The sequence below is a fragment of the Theobroma umbraticum genome, unplaced genomic scaffold (genome assembly GCF_002168275.2).
Source record: "Theobroma umbraticum cultivar Fairchild unplaced genomic scaffold, ASM216827v3 scaffold_20.0, whole genome shotgun sequence".
NCBI lineage: Eukaryota > Viridiplantae > Streptophyta > Magnoliopsida > Malvales > Malvaceae > Theobroma > Theobroma umbraticum.
In genome coordinates, this window is record NW_018397266.1 from 4,686,630 (window position 1) to 4,707,560 (window position 20,931).

The 20,931-nt window shown below is 34.7% G+C and overlaps 1 protein-coding gene across 1 annotated transcript; it reads left to right on the forward strand.

Moving 5' to 3' along the window:
- The first annotated feature begins 10,942 nt into the window (after nucleotides 1-10,942).
- Nucleotides 10,943-19,392, forward strand: LOC110423640 (poor homologous synapsis 1). The gene is made up of 8 exons (XM_021437928.2): nucleotides 10,943-11,224; nucleotides 11,849-11,965; nucleotides 12,509-12,574; nucleotides 12,714-12,817; nucleotides 12,977-13,173; nucleotides 13,255-13,307; nucleotides 13,475-13,502; nucleotides 19,023-19,392. The coding sequence occupies exons 1-8, from the start codon at nucleotides 10,943-10,945 to the stop codon at nucleotides 19,079-19,081; spliced, it is 906 nt and encodes a 301-aa protein (XP_021293603.1). The 3' UTR covers nucleotides 19,082-19,392.
- Nucleotides 19,393-20,931: the final 1,539 nt, after the last annotated feature.

The following is a 20,931-nucleotide window of genomic DNA, read 5'->3' on the forward strand; positions in this document are numbered from 1 at the left end:
TGGTTCTGCTAAAACAAATGGGCAACTGTATAAGAGCATCATTGGTTCATTATTGTATTTAGCAGCTACTAGACCAGATATAATGTTTGCCACAAGTTTGTTGTCAAGATTCACGCAAGATCCTACTGAGACTCATTTTGCAGCAGCAAAAAAGAGCTTGAGGTATGTGAGAGGAACTGTGGATTTTGGACTAGTGTATTTGAAGCAAGATAACAGTCAGCTTTTAGGGTTTTCAGATAGTGATTGGGCAGGGTCTGTGGATGATTCTAAAAGCACAGGAGGTTTTTGTTTCTCTTTTAGAAGTGCTGTGTTTGCCTGGAGCTCAAACAAGTAGCAAGTTATAGCTCAGTCAACTACTAAGGTAGAGTACATTACTTGTGCAGCTGCTACCAATCATGCTTTATGGTTAAGGAAACTATTGGATGAGTTGGGATTCAAACAAGAAAAGGGTACTTTCATTAATGTTGACAATTTATCAGCAATTGCCATAGCTAAAAACCCTGTTCAACAGGGAAGAACAAAGCATATCAGAGTTAAGTATCATGCTTTGAGGGAGGCTGTAAAGGAAGGTGAGATAGAGTTAGCGCATTGTTCAACAAATGATCAGTTTGCTGACATTTTTACAAAGAGCCTAGGAAAAGAGAGATTTGAGTATTTGAGATCTTGCATTGGAGTTCAACAGATTAAGAATTAAGGGGTTGTGTTGAAGATTTATTCTTAACCCGTGAAGCAAGCTTACAAAGGTCATTGGAAGGAAGTAATATTCTGGAGGCTGAAGAAAGTTGGCTTTCAAAATGAGCAAAATGTTGCTGTTAAAGAGCTGAGAGCAATACGATAGTTCGTCTTGTTATTTTGACTGTTTTAATTCTTTTGTTGTTATACGTAGTGTGTTGTTGTCGTTTTGTTTAAGTTGCGTCTTGTACGCTTCATTTTGATGTCGTTTTAGTCTAATTTTTTTTTAGTGTCTGTTGTAAAAGCCAATAGCCATGGATTCTTCTGGTTTTTCTTTTCTGTTTTTCTATAAAAGTTGTCCTTCGATTGTAGTGAAATTTATTTCTTTGATCCGATTTATAAGGAAAGTTTGTTATGGCTAAGTATAAATACAAGTTTTACAGCTTAGATCTGTGATTTTTGGATCCAACAATTTTTGAGCTGGACTTTATTTTCTCTGTTTTTTTCTGCTAAAGTTCTTTCAACTTCTTCTTCTTCTTCAAGTAATTTTCCTGAGAAACTTTTATGTTCAGTTATTTTCTTCAGCCAGTTCAACCAATGGTTTGTCACTCACCCAAGTATCCTTCTAGAATCGAATTGTGAGCCCATCATCTATTGCCCATCAAATATTCTTCTTAAATATACCCCATATCTTGCACTAGGAACGCCAGAATGAAGATGAACCCAAATTCTGAAAAGTATCAAGACAAGCATCCCTACCGCAATTGTATTTTGCATAGATTGATTTAACCCATAGAACTTGCAGTTTTGCCATTAACTACCAGCATGGCATGCTTTCAACAAGAATGCCTTATTCATCAATCTCAAGTTTCGGATACCATAACCTCCCTCATCCTTAGGTTTACAAACCTCTATCCACTGCAAAAGATGGACTTTTTGAAAATTTGCATCACCTCCCCATAAGAAATTTTAGCAAAGAACTTCCTGTTACATATTTCTATTGGGATGGCCACTGTCTGCATAATATAGTAAGGGATCATGAACAATACAAATTTAATTAATGTAAGCTTGCCAGTAGAAAAAAATGTAAAAGCTTTCCACAAACTCAATCTGTTTCGTAGTTTTTCCTACAAATATTGAAAAGAAGCTTTGTTTTCCTACCAGAAATCAAAGGGACATCTAGGTATTTTGTGATTTTTTTGGTATAGGCAAAACCAGAAAATTCAACTAATGCATCAATAGTGCTTCGATTAACATTGCTATAACAAAAAAAAAAAGACTTCTGTATGCTAACTTTTTAATCGAAGCAACTACAAAAATCATCCAGAACCCTTTAATAACTTCTAGCTGTTCAGTAGCGGCTTTAGTAAATAAAATAAAATCATCTGCCAAAAAGGGGTAAGTGGAAGACCATTTCTATTTAACTTTATGGGTTTCCACAATCCTTGATTAATTGTTGATCTTATGCCATGTGCCAATCTCTCCAAACACATTACCAAGAGTTAAGTTGATAACAGATCTCCTTAGCCAACACCCTGAGATGGAAAATAACTGTTTGATAAAATTCTATTCCAAATTATTTGTGAGCTGCAACATCTCCAACTGCGAACAATTATGTGTTCGATATTTTTGCATCAAGCAAAGTGTCATCGATAAATTCCTAGCTAAGATGATCGTATGCTTTTTTTAAGTTCAATCTTAATCATCATCCACCTTGTTCGACTATGTTTTCTTTGAAAAGAATGCATGATCTCTTGTGTAACAATGATATCATCCATGATGTGCCTTCCAAGAATGAAACTAGACTAATTCTCCTCAATTAAGTCACTCATAATGGGTTTCAATTTATTCATTACTACCTTTATTGCCACTTTAAAAATTAAAGGCAACAGACTATTTGGCCTGAATTGTGAAAAAGATTTAGAGCCTGTTTGGCTTAGCTTATTTTTAACTTAAAAGCTATTATTAAGCTCTTATGAAAAATAATAACTTTTAAAATTAAGTTAAAGCTATTTGGTAATCTATTTAACAAAAGAAATTATATAAGCCCTAATATCAGTTAAATTACCATAAAAATATTTATGATATCTTCAATCACCTAATAAGTCATAATATAATGCTTCAAGTTTATATATAATTTCAAATGTTAAAATCAAAGAAATCAATAAAGAAATGGAACAATTCTCAAACTTGTATATTAGCAATAGTATTAGATTTTGTTGATCTAGCAAGCAATCGGACCATGATACTTCAATTTCAAAAAAAAAGAGAGAAAAAAGGAAACGATGTATTTAATATTAAAATCCTTTTTGGTGAAAAAAAGAAAAAACTTTTAAATAGTATCTAAATGCAGTTTGAATTTTAGATTTTTTTTTCTTAATGTTTGTTAAAACAAGAAAATTCTAGATTTGATATAGTGTTGTTGGGTCTTTTTTTTAAAAAAAATGTAGTTTTGAATTTTAGATTTTTTTTCTCTTAATCTTTGTAAAAACAAAAAAATTCTAGATTTTGACATTCTGTTGTTAGGTCTTTCATTTTTTAAAGTTTTTGTAGAGAGATGTAAAAGAGAGAGAAATCGTGATTTACGTTGAAGAGTAATAATTTGCAAAAGGAAGGAAAGGAGTGGGAGATTGATTGAGAGAGGGATATTTTCTAAAAAATTAACATATTTTTAAAAGAAAAGAAGAGAAAGCTCTTCCCTAGAGTTTTTCCTTAAGCTCTTTTTATTTTTTTTTAAAAAAAGGTTGCTTTTTTTAAGTTTTTTTTTAAAAGCTTATCAAAAAATCATGTTTGGCCTGGCTTTTGCTTTTAAGAGGTAGATAAGCTGAAAAAAAGTCAAGCTAAACAAACACTTAAGATAATTATTCTTAGGAATTAGCATGATAATGGACTTACCAAATTTAGTTCCAAACTTGCCACTAGCGAAAACTTACCTTACATATATAATGACATCTTACCTTACTTTATTCAAATGTGACTGAAAAAAAAAAGATAGAAAACTATCAATCCTTGGGGCTTTGAGTGGTTTCATCTCACTAAGAGCCTCATAAACTTCATTGTCTTTTATTGGTCTTTGTATAGATTCTAATGTCGAATGACTAAGTTTAAGGAACCATCCTTTGATTAGGTATGATGGAAAAGAACTCGTTTCCTTATAATACAATCTCTTGAAGAAATCTACTGCTTGTAATTACGGAGTAGCTTGATCATCACACCACTGTCCATCTAGTGTCCGAAGTCCCAAAATTTTATTTTTATTTCCTTTACGAGCTACTCTAAGGTGGAAATACTTCGCATTTATATCAACAAATTTTAACCAATCAACTTTTAGCTTCTGCATAAAAAAAATCTCTTCTTGATGAAGCATTGTCTCATATTCAAGTCGAAGAACATATTCAAGGTCCCTTAACTATTTGGATTCCCTCTTCTCCAATGCTTTCTCAATGTTATTGATTTTCGCTAGAAAACATTTTTTTCTATAAAGGATGTTGCCAAACACATTTCTATTCCAATGTTTGGCCTACTTTGCAAACTCCAAGAAAGCTTTTTGTATTCTCTTAGATCCATCCCAAGAATTATGTACTAGTTTTCCAAAATTTGCATGTGTTAACCAAACAGCGTAAAAAAAGAATCTTTTATTATTATGAATATTACAATTATCACCCAAGTTATGAAATGGCCTATGATCAAAGCCAATACAAGGGAGGTGGTGAATCGAAGCTGAATTATATAATAAACGCCAGTTGATGTTGCAAAAAGCTCTATCTAAATGTTGGGAGACTAGTCCCCTTGACCAAGTGAATTTAAACCCTCGGAATCCTAATTCCAATGACTCAACACTATTTGCAAATCTTTGAAAAATATTACAAGGTTGGCTAACTTTGGCAGAGGCCCTAACTTTCTCATATGAAAATAAAAACGCATTGAAGTCCTCAATAGTGACCATGGTTGTGCAACTGAAAAGCAAGAGTAGCTATATACATGATCATTTTATTATTTCAGTAAACTTATTTATAGAAATTTTATTATGAGAAAATTATAAGAAATAACCTTCTTCATAAACTTAATTCAAAAATAACCTTTTTTATAATTTTAACTATTTTTAACCAATTTTTGGCATGACTTGACAATAATACCCTTTAAACAATTTCAGATAATTAAAATGGTTTCAGTTTTCTCTATCTCGCCATTCAGACAAAAATTTTAAAATTAAATCTCGATTTCTTTCTCTGGTCAAATACTATCTATCTCGTTATCCAAAGAATAGAGATAACATTAAGCTCTTTCTTAATTTGTTTTATTTATTTTTTTGGATGGTGGATCTTGGGGTTTTCAAGAGTGATAAATAATGATTTTGCTCTTCTATGGTGATTGCAGGTAACATGATGAATGTGGTAACTAGATGCTTTTTGGTGATGTTTTCAGGGCTCAAGGAGAAGGGATAGCTAAAGCATGTTTGATGGATTTTATGGTGGTTCACGATTTTATTGTGTTTAGGATTAGGATGATTGTTAAGAATGTTTATTGAAGATTTTAAGCTGAAATTATTCAAGGAATTTTTTGTAAAAAGAGTATATTTTATTTTTGCATAAGGGAAATGAGCAAAGCCCTCCTGATAGAGATATATTTTATCTTGCTTTAGAGGATTATAGAGTTTTGTAACTTATCTTTTATGAAATGCATAATTTCATGGCTTAGCCAAAAAAAAAAGTTTGTGTTTTAGGTTCTTGAGTTTATTGGCTTATTCATAGAATCATAGAACCCCAAAGTTAAGCAATTGAAATTGATTAGACTAGATTTTAAGTATTACGAGACTGATTTTTAAGTATTGCGTGACTTAATTACTACATAACTAGTTTTTAGGTATTACATGATTGGTTATAAGCATTGCGTGATTGGTTTTTAAGCATTGTGTGATTGATTTTTAAACAATGCCTAAGTCACACAATGCCTTACTAACCAGTCACACAATGACTTACTAACAAATCACGCAATGCCTACTAATTAGTCACGCAATACCTAAAAATAAGTCACGTAATACCCAAAATCAGTCACGTAATATATAAAGTAAGTCACGCAATACTTAAAAATTAGTCACGCAATGTCAAAAAATTACCAAAATTACTGAATTTCATTTAACAAGATCAACAATTTCAAATGATACATTATATTTCATTTTACAACGTAATTAATGAATATGCCTACTTGACAAAGAATGCTCAAAATATTCAAAAGTTTTTCTTTATATATCAAAAATCAATCCAAAATGCTTAAAAATGCTCAAAACACTCAAAGATTTTCTTCGTATATCAAAACTTATTTCAAAATATTTAAATTTTTTAACGTTTTTCTTTCTAGTAAGGAATACTTCAGAGATGAATAGTCTGACAAGGAAAGCTCAAAGAATATGAGTTCGTTTGAAGTGCAGATCTAAACATACTTGACCTGTTAATAGGTTTCGGGTTGAGGCGCGGAGCCAAATAAATGGGTCGATTTCATTAAGGGTAATTTTGTGTAAATTTTAATTCTCTTAAATTAAAACAGTTAAAATTATAAAAAAGTCTATTGTCAAAAATGCATTATGCATGGGGCTTATTTAAAAAAAGAACTCTTTAATAATCTTAGTCAACAAAACATGGAAATGGTACATGTAATATGAATGAAATTTTTTTAACATTAATAACTATTTTTCTTATATGATATAAGCCAGATTTAAATCCAAAGATTGAGTGAGTTAACTTGTTCTCTAAGACGGTCATGGTCATTACTGAACTAAGTGTGAAAACAACCCTTACACCATCAATCCTGGATGATAGCACTAGGAAAAAGCCACAGTTTTGTTCGGGAAATGGTGTTGGTTCTAATGTTGAATCCTAGACAAACTAGTGTACTAACCCTTCATTCTAGGAGGCGTTAATGAATGCTGGTAATGAGGCATTAGTATTGGAAGAGAATCGTTTTTCTGATGAGGAAATGAATCGTGAGGAGGAGGTTTATGTGGATAGTGAATCAAAGATTACAGATGGGATATAGGATCTTTTTGATGATTTTTAAGTGGATACTATAGAGGGATGCCTAGCTTTGGAAATTTTTGAAAGGAAACATGAAGAACTCCTTAAACAGTGGAGTCGATCCATAATCATTAGAATATTGGGATGAACAATTTCCTATAGAATCCTATGTGATAAGATTGTCACTTTATGGGCACCAAAAGGAAAATACTCAACAGTGGACTTGGACGACGAGTGTTTTTTGGTTAAGTTTGAGGAGCAAAGTGACTATCTTACAGCGTTGTTAAAAGGCCCTTGGATGATATAAGGGCATTATTTGTTGGTTTAACCTTGGACACCAAACTATTTGAAAGGTTCAACTAATTTCTCAAATGTCACTGCTTGGGTAAGGCTCTCGGGAATGCCCCTTCATTTGTATCACAAGTTAGTTCTTAAACATATAGCCTCTCTGCTAAGTCTATTACTAAAGACTGACTATAATACTAGCCAAGACAAAAGAGGCAAGTTTGCAAAGATTGTTTTTGTAACCCGTGATATTATCATTTTTCTTCAAACTATGTTTAATGGATTTAAAATAATTGTGTGGCATTGTCAAAGTGCTGGAGGTAGGAATTTTGTTGTTGTGTTGAAAGACTTTGTTAATCAATTTAAGTTTTCCATTCTTATTTTGGAGGAGCCACGGATTAGTGGAATTGTAATAGATAAAATTATTAAAGTACTGCATTTTGATCGTTCACATACAATTGAGGCAACTGGGTTTTCTAGAGGGATTTGGGTGCTTTGGAAAGAAAAAACTTGACTTTCAATAATTCGTAATCATCCACAATGTATTCATCTATCAATTGAGTATCTCTTAGGGTCATATTGGTTTTTTTCCAACAATATATGGTAATCCTTATTCTCTCATTCGAAGGGCTTCATGGAAAGAGTTATCTGCTTTTGTTGAGACTGTAAGAAGGCCGTGGATTTTAATGGGTGATTTTAATGCTTTTCTAGTCGATCATGAGAAAATAGGTGGGTCCTCCAAAAGCAATCATCCTTGTGTGCATTTTCAACAGTTTATAAATAATTATAAATGACTGGATTTGGGTTTTAAGGGACCAAAATATACCCGGAGGAGAGGCTTGGTGCCTGAAAGGATTGATAAGTTTATTTGTAACATGGATTGGCAACTAATTTTTTCAGATGCATTAGTTAATCATATGCCCCGAGCACTATCAAATTACAGGTCACTTCTTGTGGTTTTGACATAATCTAAAAGTTAGTGTCCTTTTATTAGGTTACATTTTCAAATTGCCTAGTTATCTCATTGTAATTTTAATAGTTATATGCAACAAGCTTTCGAAAATTCGAGTAATTTATATTCTAATATTTTGAATTTTTCCATTAAAGCCCAACAATGGAATAGGGAAGTATTTGGTAATTTTTTCACAGTAAAAAGGAGATTGCTTGCCCGACTTGCAGGTGTTGAAAAAGCATTGGAAAATAGAACTTCTTACCAACTTAGGGAGTTGGAACATAGTTTGAGAGTTGAATATGAATAGACGGTACAACGAGAGGAAATCTATTGGATGCAAAAATCTAAAACGGATTGGTTAAAATTTGGTGATGCTAATACCAAATATTTCCATATTCGTCTTGCTTGTAAAAGAAATAAGCATAAGATCTTGATATCGCGTGATTGGGAAGGGAATTGGTGTGATGACCAGTTGTTACTTCAGGATCATGCAGTTTCATTTTTTAAACGGTGTAGTCAAAAGAGAACGGTGATGTGCTGTGTTATCCTATCAAGGGTATGTTTCTTACTCTTTTTATGAATTTAATAAGACCGATTGAAAGATAGGAAGTTCATACTGCTTTGTCTGAAATGAAACCAACAAAGGCCCCAAGACTAGATGGCTTGCATGCGGCATTTTTTCAATCTCAATGGGCTGTTGTAGGTCAGAGTTTGATTGACTATGTGTCTAATGTGTTTGAGAGGGTTGAATTTGGTGAAAGTTTATGTAGTTCTCTTATTGTTTTGATTTCGAAAATAACTACTCCAGAATTCATTTCCCAATTCCGTCTGATCAATTTATTATATGTTGTTTTCAAGGTGTTAATGAAAGTTATCACCAACAGATTGAAACCTATAATGGGTTCGTTAATGGCAAGTACACAAGCTAGTTTCATTTCGAGTAGGCAGATCATTGACAATACTATTATTGCTCTGGAAGTAGTGCACTTATTATGGAAGAAGCAAGGTAAAACAGGTCAGATGATGCTTAAAATCGATTTAGAAAAAGTATATGATAGTGTAAGTTAGGATTTCCTATATGATACTTTGTTCGACGCCAAAATGCCAAATAAAGTTGTGGACTTATTGGTACGCAGTTGGAGAGGTAGCAATAGTAAAATGTTATGGAATGGTTCTCATTCATCTGCTTTTACACCTTCACAAAGAGCACATCAAGGTGACTTCTTGTCTCTATATTTGTTTGTACTTTGTATAGAACGACTTGCACAAGGGATTAATGCAACTGTTGCACAGGGTTTGTGGAAGCTGGTTAAACTAAGCCCCCGATGTCCACCTTTAACCTATTTTTTTTGCAAATGACTTGTTGTTTGCTGAAGCTTTTATTGACTAAATAGAGGTTATCTAAGGGGTTTTAGCAGACTTTTGTGCATGTTCTGGACAAAAAATGAGTGTGGATAAATCACTTTTTTATTGTTCTAAAAAATGTGAGCATTGCTTGTGTAAACAGTTTGCAAAATTGTTCGAACTTCTATTACTCGAGTGATTTAGGTAAATACCTTGGGGTTCTGTTATGTAGTGGTTGAAAAGGAAATAACACTTTTTCCTATTTGATTGATAGAGTGAAGAACAAACTTACCGTGTGGAAATGGCAAGGTGCCCATCGAAGTAAGACATTTCTGTTGCAATGTTTGCATGGGAAATTATTAATTAATGCAGAGAGATAGAGCTAACAATTAATAAAGGATCTCAAGTGTGTGCAGTGTGGGTTAGAAACTGAATCAATCCTTCATGTTTTAAGGGATTGTTCCGTGGCAATGGTGGTGTGGTCTCGGCTTGTTCCTTCCAAAGATAGAAGGCACCATTAACAGCTTGGTTGCTTACAAATTTAAATGACAACCGTGTGAAGATGTTTGATTGTCCGTGGGTCATCATCTTTGGCATTGCTTGCTGGCTTATGTGAATGTGGCACAATGTTTCTATTTTAAAAGGTAAAGCTGTTTCTGTGATGAATCATTTGCATTTGATTCGTAGTATGTCGATTTCAACACGTATCTTTTTTACTGAGTTGGATAGTTTAACTAGATCTCTGGTACATAAGAAAGAGACTCTTGTTGGTTGGCAAACTCCCTCTTCTGGATGGGTAACTCTAAACACGGATGGGGCTTTTCGACACTCAATTTGTAAAGTCGCTACTGGTGGGGTTATTCAGTGTCATGAAGGTTTCTATTTAAATGGATTTGTAGTAAATTTGGGTTCATGTTCTTCTAATAGAACGGAAGTATAGGGAGTTTTTTATGAGTTGAAATTGGCTTAGGAGTCAGGGATTCATAAACTTTGGCTTCAAGTGGATAACAAGATGGTTGTGAATGCTATTTCAACGTTTGTTGTTCCTCCGCATGTTGATATGAACTTACTCACAGCAATTCAGGAGTTGTTACAAAGACAATAAAAGGCCAAAGTTACCTACATATGTCATGAAGCCAATATGATTGCTAATTTCTAAGTCAATTTGAAATTCTCTTATGTTTTTTATGTTTTTTATAATATTTATGGGGCAAGAGTTGAGAACTTATTATTGTATGGTATGATGGGAATATATTTTTCCAAGATGATTTCAACTTAATATTATAGTTTCTTCATTAAGAAAAAAAACATGGTAATGTTTTATTTTGAGTATAGAAATCAAACATGGAATGATAAATTCAACCAAATTGATTTTGAAAAGTTTAAGAGAAAATCCTATTTCGGAAGGCATTTGAAATTTTAGATTGAAGTTTGTGCACTTTACAAAGAGAACATTATAACGTGTGTGGTATGAATACGAATGATACTACGGTCAGAAAATCATGGATAGACGGTACTAATTTTCTACATTTTTTATACATTTGCTATTTTGGATCTGGTCTATAACCGACCCACTCCACGTGGATTGAGCGGGAAACGCCTACAAATATCTTATTTTTCTCTACCCCCATTTTCAAACCGCTATTCAATAAATCAAGGAATTTTAAAAGTGAAAAAAATGGCGGGATCTGTGGTAGTCGTAGAAACCAATCGCCAAGAGAACGATAAGCCAGTAAACGCCATTAAAGACCAATGGCAAGTTCTTTTCGCTCGCTTCATGAACTATCCATCTCTCCCTTCCACGTGTCCCTCTCTCGTACCTCTCCCTAAGAACCGACGATTTCGCGCGCCTCAAGGCAACTGGATCGCCACTTCTTTCCCAGCCGCTTCTCTACAGATCATCAGTGATCTCTCAGGCTCCGAAGCGATCCTCGTCGTTCGTTTAAGCGAGAAGATCCTTGTGAGTTGTTCATCATTGATTCTTTTAGATCATAATTTCGATTGGTTTAGAACCTCGCAAGCTTTAATTTGATTTATTATCAAATCTTTTAAGCGTTTATGAGTTCTGTTTGGTTGAACGTAATCCATTTTCTCAGTAACAAATTTAGTGTTGCGAACATGCGAATGAATTCAGTTTCGGAGAAGCGTTGGTTGTTGATTGCTTAAGGAGCAAATCTTTTGCTCATGGGAATAGCCAGCATAATAGTTGCTTTAGACCCATTAGTTTTTTCGCTCTAAAATTTGAATTTATGTCTCCTCGTGAGCGTCCTTCACTTTATTTACTTGGATTTATTTCGCTGAGTTTCAAGAATCTTGTCTTATACATCTTTTATATTTGGATTCTTTTTATTTTCGTTTTCAATTTTCTCATTTTAATTTATAAGGAACGTATGCAGGTGAAAGTCTATAAAAGTTTAGTTTCCGCTTGTATTTAACTTAACTTGATCTGAACATATTAGTTGAAGTTGCATTTCAGTTGTTAATCTGTTGGCGGATTGCATTTATGGCCTTATGCTCATGCTCTTACTTAATTTGATTGGCCTTCTACCATCACAAGGAAATCAGATTCTGTTACATGGTGCAGGAAGAGCACTATATTTCCAAGCTGCATTTCTCCTGGCCTCAGGTTCAATGCATCCCTGAATTTCCTGCTAGAGGTAGCAGATCTGTGTTTGTAAGCTACAAAGACTCTGCCTACGAGGTAAGCCACTACTGACTTTGTGTTACAAGGACATATTTTTGCATTTCATGGTCTAAGATTAGTCAAAACCGGCAAGGTATATTCATATTTTTTGCCTTTTGTTCTGTATTGTTTTTTTCATAAAACCGTCATAAAACCATTATCAGTCATCACATCATCCCTTGTTTGCTTACAAATTTTCATGTTACCCTTAACATGTTTGACTTCATAGGAGAAAATTAGGAAAGGTGTTACCAAAGTGAACTTACAAAGTATGCGAACTTCATTAAATAATGATGTATGAGAAAAAGATGTGCACATTTTCCTTCCTTCTTTTTTCTAGAGCCACTTAAAGAAGATAACATCAGCCAAAGAGAGCTTAGAATAGGAAACCGTGGTCTCTTTGAGATGATCAATACATCAGCTTAACAATACATTCTTGCTATGTATGCCCATGATATCTAGGCATTATAAATTGTTCCTTTGCCTTTTAAAGGCAGACCTAAACAAGTTTATCATTTTCCTTTATTGCTGCAAACTTAAGGTCTTCTTCTATTTTTGCAGATCCAGAAGTTTGCATTGCGATTTTCTACACTTCGTGATGTAGAATCATTCATGAATACTCTGAGGGTAGACATAAACCTACATGAATTATTTACTTCTTATAATAAGATTGTGTAGCTTTGTCAAACTAATAACTGTACTCTACTGCTACAAATCTATTTTTTTATACTTGGAATGATAGTGGCTTGTTTTGTTTCTCTTTCAGGAGAACTTGAAGGGTGAGGATGAAATTGAGCCTTTAAACAGAGATTTTGGATCTGACTTTTCAACCCAAACAGAGTTCATATCTAGTAATGGACTTCCTTCTAGGTAGGTATGACAACTGAAAAGATATTCTCTTACCTGTTTGTTTTTTGCAGAAGATCTTAATATATTTTTTGGATGGATCTGAAGATAAATTACTGGAAAAATTAGGAAGAATCTTTTAAGGATTACAAAGAGATACTGACTTGACTCAGATGTTTGCAGAGTTTGTCAGGAGTTGAGTGATATGACTGCTGGCAATTCTTACACTCCACAGATGGATCCCAGTTTGAGCTATGAAATTGAACAGCAGTCATTTGATCAAGATGCCATCCTTAATCACAATTCTGAAGGGATTTTTCCAGCCTTGCCTCCCAGTTTCACATCCTTACTGACTGATTGCCGCTCTACTGCTGAACAAGGTAGATTTCTTGCCTTAAATATATACAGAGATATCTGCCAACTGAATTCATAACATATTTTCCTTAACTCAAATGATGTAGCTGCCAAACAACCAACAGTATCTGAGGAAATTGATCTCAAATCTCAAATTGTGGTATTGCTTTCAAACTATTTCTCAATATTGTGCTTATTTTTTCAGTAATTAGAAGGCAAAAAGTACCTCACTACCTCATGAATTGGCCATAATATGTCTGAAACTGCATTCTTTTCTACCATGTCCTATAGCACTGTTCATTTGATGATAGTTCTGTTTCATTGCAGAGATACATGGAAGATTCTTCCTTCCAAGGTAACACTTATTTCTAGTTCATCTAAATTTTGCAAGGCCTGCAATCTTTGTTTGAATCCTTGATAGGGCCTTTAGCCTTTTTACTAGAGTAGGGGTCAACAGAGAACAGAGTGCAGGGCTCTGCCATAGTTGTAATTCCCTTTTTGGGTTGTTCTTAACATGGCGAAGAGATTGATCTGCTTGCACTGTCAATTTATTAAGAATAAATTTATTTGGTAAGTTAAGTTAGTTACTGATTTACCATAGGCTTATTTATTTACTGTCATTTTACTGTAGATACTGTGCTGTTTAGTGTACAAGCTTTTAGGACAGTTTTGCCCCTAGAGTCTGTTATAGAGTTGGTTAGTTTCTGCTCTTTCCAGTTAAGTATAAAAGCTGTATTTTTATAACTGAATTGAGTTGGAATGAGGAAGATTCTCGATTCCTCACTCTGTATAAGTTTACATATTCCTTTTCTTGCAAATTTACGCGGTATCAGAGCCTTGATCTAACGTTTTGCAATCAAGTTCAGAGCCGACAGAGTCTTCCTCTTCTTCCCATTGAAGCAAAATCTTGATGGCAGTCTCTTCAAGCTCTCGATCCTCACTGTCAGTGATCGAAGATCCACACTCAGCCTTCCCTACATAATTCGGACTACCATGGTTCAGTCAGCATCACCCCCAAATTAACTTCCAGCAACTATTCTTTTTGGAGCAGATCTTTCACCTTGGCCCTCTCAATTTGCAATAAAACAGGCTTCATTGATGGTACAATTCCAGAACCTCAGGTTTTAGATGACCTTTACATGGCTTGGACCAGGTGCAACAATTTAATTTTGGCCTAGTTATTGGAGTCAATCATGCCCCCAATAGCTTCTACTGTGTTCTATATGAGCACAGCCTCACAAATTTGGGACACACTAAAGAGGAGGTTTTCACAGCTAGATGATGTGAAGATTTGTAACCTTCAGTTTTTTCTTTGCAGCATCTCATAGGGCACAAGGTCAGCGGATGAATATTTTACTGAGCTTATTACTCTGTGGGAAAAACTTAAACTATTTAGACCATTACCATATTGCAAATGTGGAAATATAACCAGAAATGTTTCCAAAAGTTCACTGATCAGTATGAGAAAGATAATGTTTTTAGGTTTTTAAATGGATTGAACGAAACCTACTCTGCCTTGAAGTCTCAGATTATCATGATGAAGCATTTTCCTTCACTGGATGAGGCTTACAATCTAATTCTTAGAGAAGAGTCTTGGAAAAATCTGCACTTGCAGTCTCATCCTTTGATTGAATCATCTGCTATGGCTGCTGTATGTGATGGCAAACCAAGAAACAAGTCTGATATTGTATGCACACGCTGTGGGAAGAAGGGACATTTGAAGGAAAAATGTTACAGACTAATTGGCTTCCCAGCAGATTTTAAGTTCACTAAAGGCAAGTTTAATGCAAGAAAAAGGAATTCTTTATCAACAGCATCATGACAGCAGCTCATGCTGATCAGAATGAGCTGCTGGAAAACATTACAAGTTCTATGTCTGAAATTAGTCTTTCAAACGATAAAGTTCAGAAGCTTAAAGCTCTTATCAGTGAGCATACTTCAACTGGTGCATATGATCATGTCACAGCAAGCAATCAGCCTACCAAACTCCCACTAATCAATTCATCACAGACAGGTACTTTTTCCAATCAAAATTGTCTTTGCACTCATGTTCTTGTTAGCCAAACACAAACTGAAAATGATTTTAATTTCAATCATAATTCCTGGATATTGGATACTGGTGCTACTGATCATATAGCTTGTACCCTAAATCATTTTTCTTCATATAAAGCTTCTCATAATGTATTTGTTCAATTACCAAATAAAACAAAGGTCACTGTTTTACACATAGGAACTGTTCATCTAGTATTACTCACGCTGCATGATGTCTTGTGTGTGCCATCTTTCAAATACAATTTGATATCTAGTGCACTTACTAAGACTGGTAAGCATCATTTGACATTCACTGATGCACATTGTATGATACAGGACCCATTTCATGGATAGTGAATGGGGCTGCTAAAGTCATCAATGGATTATACATCATGCAGAACCAGGGGAATGAACAAGAACTAAGACAGTTGAGCACAAATAATATTGTTTCTTCTCTTTAAAACATCTGTAAATGTGTTTAGGTCAATACCTAAGAATTTTGATCTACAGCATTTAGGTTAGGACACACATCATCCAATAGAATAAACATATTTCATTAAAAATGTTTTGATGTCTCATGCATAGGTGATTTGCTTTGTGAAACATGTCCCTTGGCAAAACAAAAGAGGTTACCTTTTCCAATGCATCATTCTAATACAACTTTCCCTTTTGAATTATTACATGCTGACATCCGGTGGCTTATTCTACCCCATACCTGCTGGTCATCATTATTTTCTAATTGTTGTGGATGATTTTACGAGGTTTGCTTTGATACTTTTGATGAAAAATAAGTCTGAAGTAATAAAAATCATCCCTACATTCTATAACATGGTTTTTATTCAGTTCAATACATCCATTAAGCATATAAGATCAGATAATGGACTTGAGTTTAACCTTTTGGATTTCTTTGCTGCAAAGGGGATCATACATCAATTATCATGTGGTTGGGAGAAAGCATTAGCATTTTCAGATTGTGGCTAGGGCATTGTTGTTTCATTCTGCATTACCTTTAAATTTTTGGGGAGATTCAGTTTTTGTTGCTGCATGTATAATTAATAGGATTCCACACCAATTTGATAAAACAAAACCCCTTATGAGCTTTATTTAACAAGTTACCATCATACTTTCATTTTAAGGTCTTTGGTTCCTTATGCTTTGCATCAACCCTATCACATAACAGCAACAAGTTTGATCCAAGAGCAAGAAAATGCATTTTCATTGTTATCGAGTAGGCATAAAAGGGTACAAGCTGTATGATTTAAAGACACATAGTATCTTTATCTCTATGGATGTTATCTTTTATGAATTTTTGTTTCCTTTTAAGGATTCTAAGCAAACACTAGAGCCTTCAAATTGTTTACCATTGGCTAGTGTCTACTGTGCTGTTAACAGTGATGCTATTCATGATAATCTGCCTTTTTATTTTGATTCAAATTCATCACTTGATCTTGCTCAAAGTCCTTTAAATTCTCCTAGTGCCTTAAGTACAAACAATGATGATTCAGAACCTATTTTACCATTTTTTGTTTCTAATTTTTCCCTCGAGAACTTGAAACTGCATTAGACAATTTTGATTCCAATTTTGCCCCTGCATCCATACCTGTTTCAGATAACCTTAATTCAGATACTATTGTTGATTCCAACAAATACCCTCACCAAAGAAAAGCACTAGACCTAGAAACCCTCCTAAATACCTTGATGTTTACCAAAATCATTTGCTATCCCACACTAGCAATGTCACTGATCACCCTATCACACCATGTCTGTCCTCATCACAGCTATCCCCTTCCCGTAAAGCCTTCACATCCATTCTATCTCATATTCACGAACCTAGTCATTATCATCAAGCTGTTAAGTATGCTCAATTGAGAGATGCCATGCAATCTGAACTAGATGCATTGCAGGCTAATGGGACATGGACCGTGATGCCCATACCTGCTAATTCTCATGCAGTTGGCTGCAAATGGGTGTACAAAGTCAAACTCCATGCAGATGGTTGTGTGGAAAGGTATAAGGTAAGGTTAGTTGCTAAGGGTTACAATCAAAGGGACGGCTTTGATTTTCAAGAGACCTTCAGTCCAATTGGCTAGCAAACTACTATGAGAGTGTTTCTAGCCTTAGCTGCCATTAAAGGTTGGCATCTTACTCATGTAGACATTAATAATGCTTTTTTAAATGGAGATTTGGATGGAACAGTCTACATGGAGCTGTCACAGAGTTACAAGCCTTTGGGGGAGTACTCACCACAGAAGACTTGTTTGGTATGTGGGCTTCATAAGTCTTTTAATGGCCTTAACAGGACTGTAGGCAATGGAATGCCAAATTCACAAGCTGCTTAGTAGACTATGGCTTTACACAGTCAAAGGTAGAGTACTCCTTGTTCACAAAGGTAATTGAAATTGCTGATCTTGTTGCTCTTTTAGTCTATGTTGATGACATAGTAATTGCAAGTTATAGTGCAAGTTGGTAGTGATGTGAAGAATTATTTGCACTCTAAGTGTAAGCTGAAAGATCTATGGGAAGTCAAATATTTTCTTGGCTTAGAAATTGCTAGGTCTACTAAAGGAATTTCTATATGCCAAAGAAAGTATACCCTAGATTTTCTGGAGGAATATGGTTTCCTAGGTGCTAAATCAGTCACCACACCCATTGACTACAATCATAAACTGTCAAGGGCAAACCAGGAAGATTTATTGCAGGATGGGACTGTTTACAGACAACTCATTGGAAAATTACTATATTTGACTTTTACAAGACCAGATATAGCTTATGCTGTTCATGCGCTATCACAATACATGGACAAGTTTGGCAGTATTCATTTACAGGTTGCATTTAGAGTATTGAGGTATCTAAAAGAGGCACCAAGACAGGGCATGATCTGTTTTCATTTTGAAAGCCTATAGTGATAGTGATTGGGTAGGGTGTTTGGATACTAGAATATCAGTTAGTAGTTATGGGATTTTTTTTGGTAATTCACTTGCAAGTTGGAAAACTTAGAAGCAAATGGTTGCAAGGAGCTCTATAGAGGCAGAATACAGGCAATGGAAGCAACCTGGTGCAGTGGAATTACACTGTGACAATCAATCAGCACTTCACCTTTGCAAGAATCCCATCTTCCATGAGAGGATCAAGCATATTGAAATGGATTGCCATTTCATTAGGGAGAAAGTGTTTGAAGGTTTCATAGCCCCACGTTGTGCTCTTACTAATATGCAAATAGCAGATTTATTCACAAAAGCATTACAAGCAAGGCCATTTGGTTCATTACTAGGCAAGATGAGTATAAGTAATATCCATACTCATATTAAGGGGAGTATTAAGGATAAATTTATTTTGTTAGTTAAGTTAGTTACTGATTTACCATAGGCTTATTCATTTACTGTCATTTTACTGTTGTTACTGTGCTGTAATGGTCACACGTTACTGTACAAATTTTTAAGACACTTTTGCCTCTAGAATCTGTTATAGAGTTAGTTTCTGCACTTTCCAGTTAAGTATATAAACTGGATTTTTCTAACCGAATTGAGTTGGAATGAAGAAGATTTTCGATTCCTCTCTTTGTATCAGTTTCAATATTCTTTTTTTTTTTTTTCAAATTTGCACCATTAAACCTCATTGACTTCTTAAGAGGAGTTATAGTTGTCAAATTCACCCCTTTGTTATCCGGTAGCAAGCTTTGCTTAACTACAACAAGCATTTTGTTGCAATCAAAAGAGGCAAGAGTTGCTAATCTTTGCATACTGCTTAATTTCTATTTCTCCAGGAAAAATTGTTTCATGTATCTTATTATTCCATCTGCTAAACTTTCAAGGAATATTCATTTTTCTTTTTTAAAACTGTGTAGATATGTTGAGTAAAGTGGAGAAAATCATCAATGAAGTTGAAGCTGATATGGTGCTGTGATTGGCTTGTTGCCTGTGGCTTTTCTGGTTGTGTCTGAAGCACTTTGTCATTTATTTCTGGTTCCCCAAGTCATGAAGTGGTGTTCATCAACTACATCAGGTGATGGCCCACGGTAAAGTTGTCTCGACCCTGTTAGCTTTCAAGTATGTTTTTGCAAAATAAAATAGTAATTGCACAATAGGATTGTATAGCGAATGTACATCAGCTGCAAAAGTAAATATAGCACTATCTTTAAAATCTGGTTTTGTTCATTGTTTTCATGCTGTGATCTCTCTGCATATTTTGTGGTGTCTTTGTCATAATATGTAGTACTACACATGCAGGCCGATAGTTCACTTTTCAATTGAAAAGCATTCCAAAAAATGATCCCAACAAAATCAGAAAATGGAAATGTTGGTTCAAGCTAGACCATCTCGTGATTTATGGAAGTTACTTACCTCCTGATTTTTTCCAGCTAGAACATCCCTTCTTTTGCATTAACCATGGGCTTTATGAGCTTTCCAGTCTTTCCCTGATTAGTTTTCTTCCAGTTGCCCTTGTCGTAGGATCTTTTTTTTCTCCCAAATGCTTGTCTTTTTCTTTTATTGAATGACGAATTGTTGATACTACCATTTGTTCGACCCCTTGTATTTTCCGTTGTAAAGAGCAAATAGTTTAAAACAACTTTGTAAGTTAGCGCAACCTGGCTGCTGACTTCTAATTAGTTGTAATGTAAGCCAAAACCAAAAGTCAAATGGGACTGCCACATGGATTCTACTTGGGATACTTCTTAGCGAAAGCTCCACTGAAAATGCAATTCTTCAGTAAATGAAATTGTGACATATATAGCACCTTAAACAGAGTCCAAATCTTGCCACTTGTCAGAGCATTTGATGGTTGGAGTATCAAATTGTGGTATTTCTCGCCGGCAGCATGAATAGGTAATAAACCTGAACACATAATTGAATATGCCAAGAACAAGTTGTTAAGTAACTCATGGTTTACCCATGGTGGTGTTTTCCTCCCTTTTATCTTTGATATAGCTAACAAGAGAAGGCTACTAGTAATTGCGAGTATGGTATGGTGTATGGATTAATAAAAGCCTCTTTTGAGTTTCAAATTCTGGCTTAGCCGGCAAATGAAGATGTAAATCTACGTATACATGGCTTAATTATGCCAAGAAGTTGTTAAATGAAGTCCGGTTCCTCTTCTTGTGCTTGATATAGCTTACAAGTTACATGACAAGGCTGCAACCAAATTTTGAGTACAGCATTTTAAAGCCCGTTTGAGCATCCAATTCACTTCACCAGCTGGGATTTTAGTTAAAGACATTCTGCAAATTCCCTACAGTACATGACCTAAATTCGAGCCATCCTAGATTAGTTGTTAGATGGTCGTTCATTCATATGAACGCACATAAATAGAAAGATTGAATAACTGGGAACACTCCATCGCCAGAATAAAATACTGTTGCTAACTTGGAGACAATCGTTGTTAGGGATAGAAAAGCTCGACAGCCAACCATGCTATTACCAAGGCGAGGTAACCAATGTGCTCCAACTCAGTTTCTCTTTGCTTCCAATGAAGAAGGTCACGTCTAATAAATAATTTAGCAAGTATTAATATAAATATAATCCTCAGGTTATGAGTTCAAATGTAGAGCTTTGGCTTTTTATAAAAACTAATACTCGCATTCAACCCAGTGGACGAATGCCACTTACTTATTTGACTATTGTGTAGGCGATATTAATTTAAGCCACGTGCATGAGTTACGTTCTCTGCTTGCTCCCTGCATTTGAATTTTGATGAAACATGCATGGCCGGAGGTGTTTATCGAACTAATTATGTTGTAAGCATCGACGATAATCCAC

Excerpts from the sequence above, each read along its gene's own strand:
- LOC110423640 (XM_021437928.2), top strand. The coding sequence starts at position 10,943 with ATGGCGGGATCTGTGGTAGTCGTAGAAACCAATCGCCAAGAGAACGAT. Across the intron at positions 12,575-12,713 it reads CATTCATGAATACTCTGAGG|GAGAACTTGAAGGGTGAGGA; the intron begins GTAGACATAAAC and ends TTTCTCTTTCAG. Across the intron at positions 12,818-12,976 it reads AGTAATGGACTTCCTTCTAG|AGTTTGTCAGGAGTTGAGTG; the intron begins GTAGGTATGACA and ends AGATGTTTGCAG.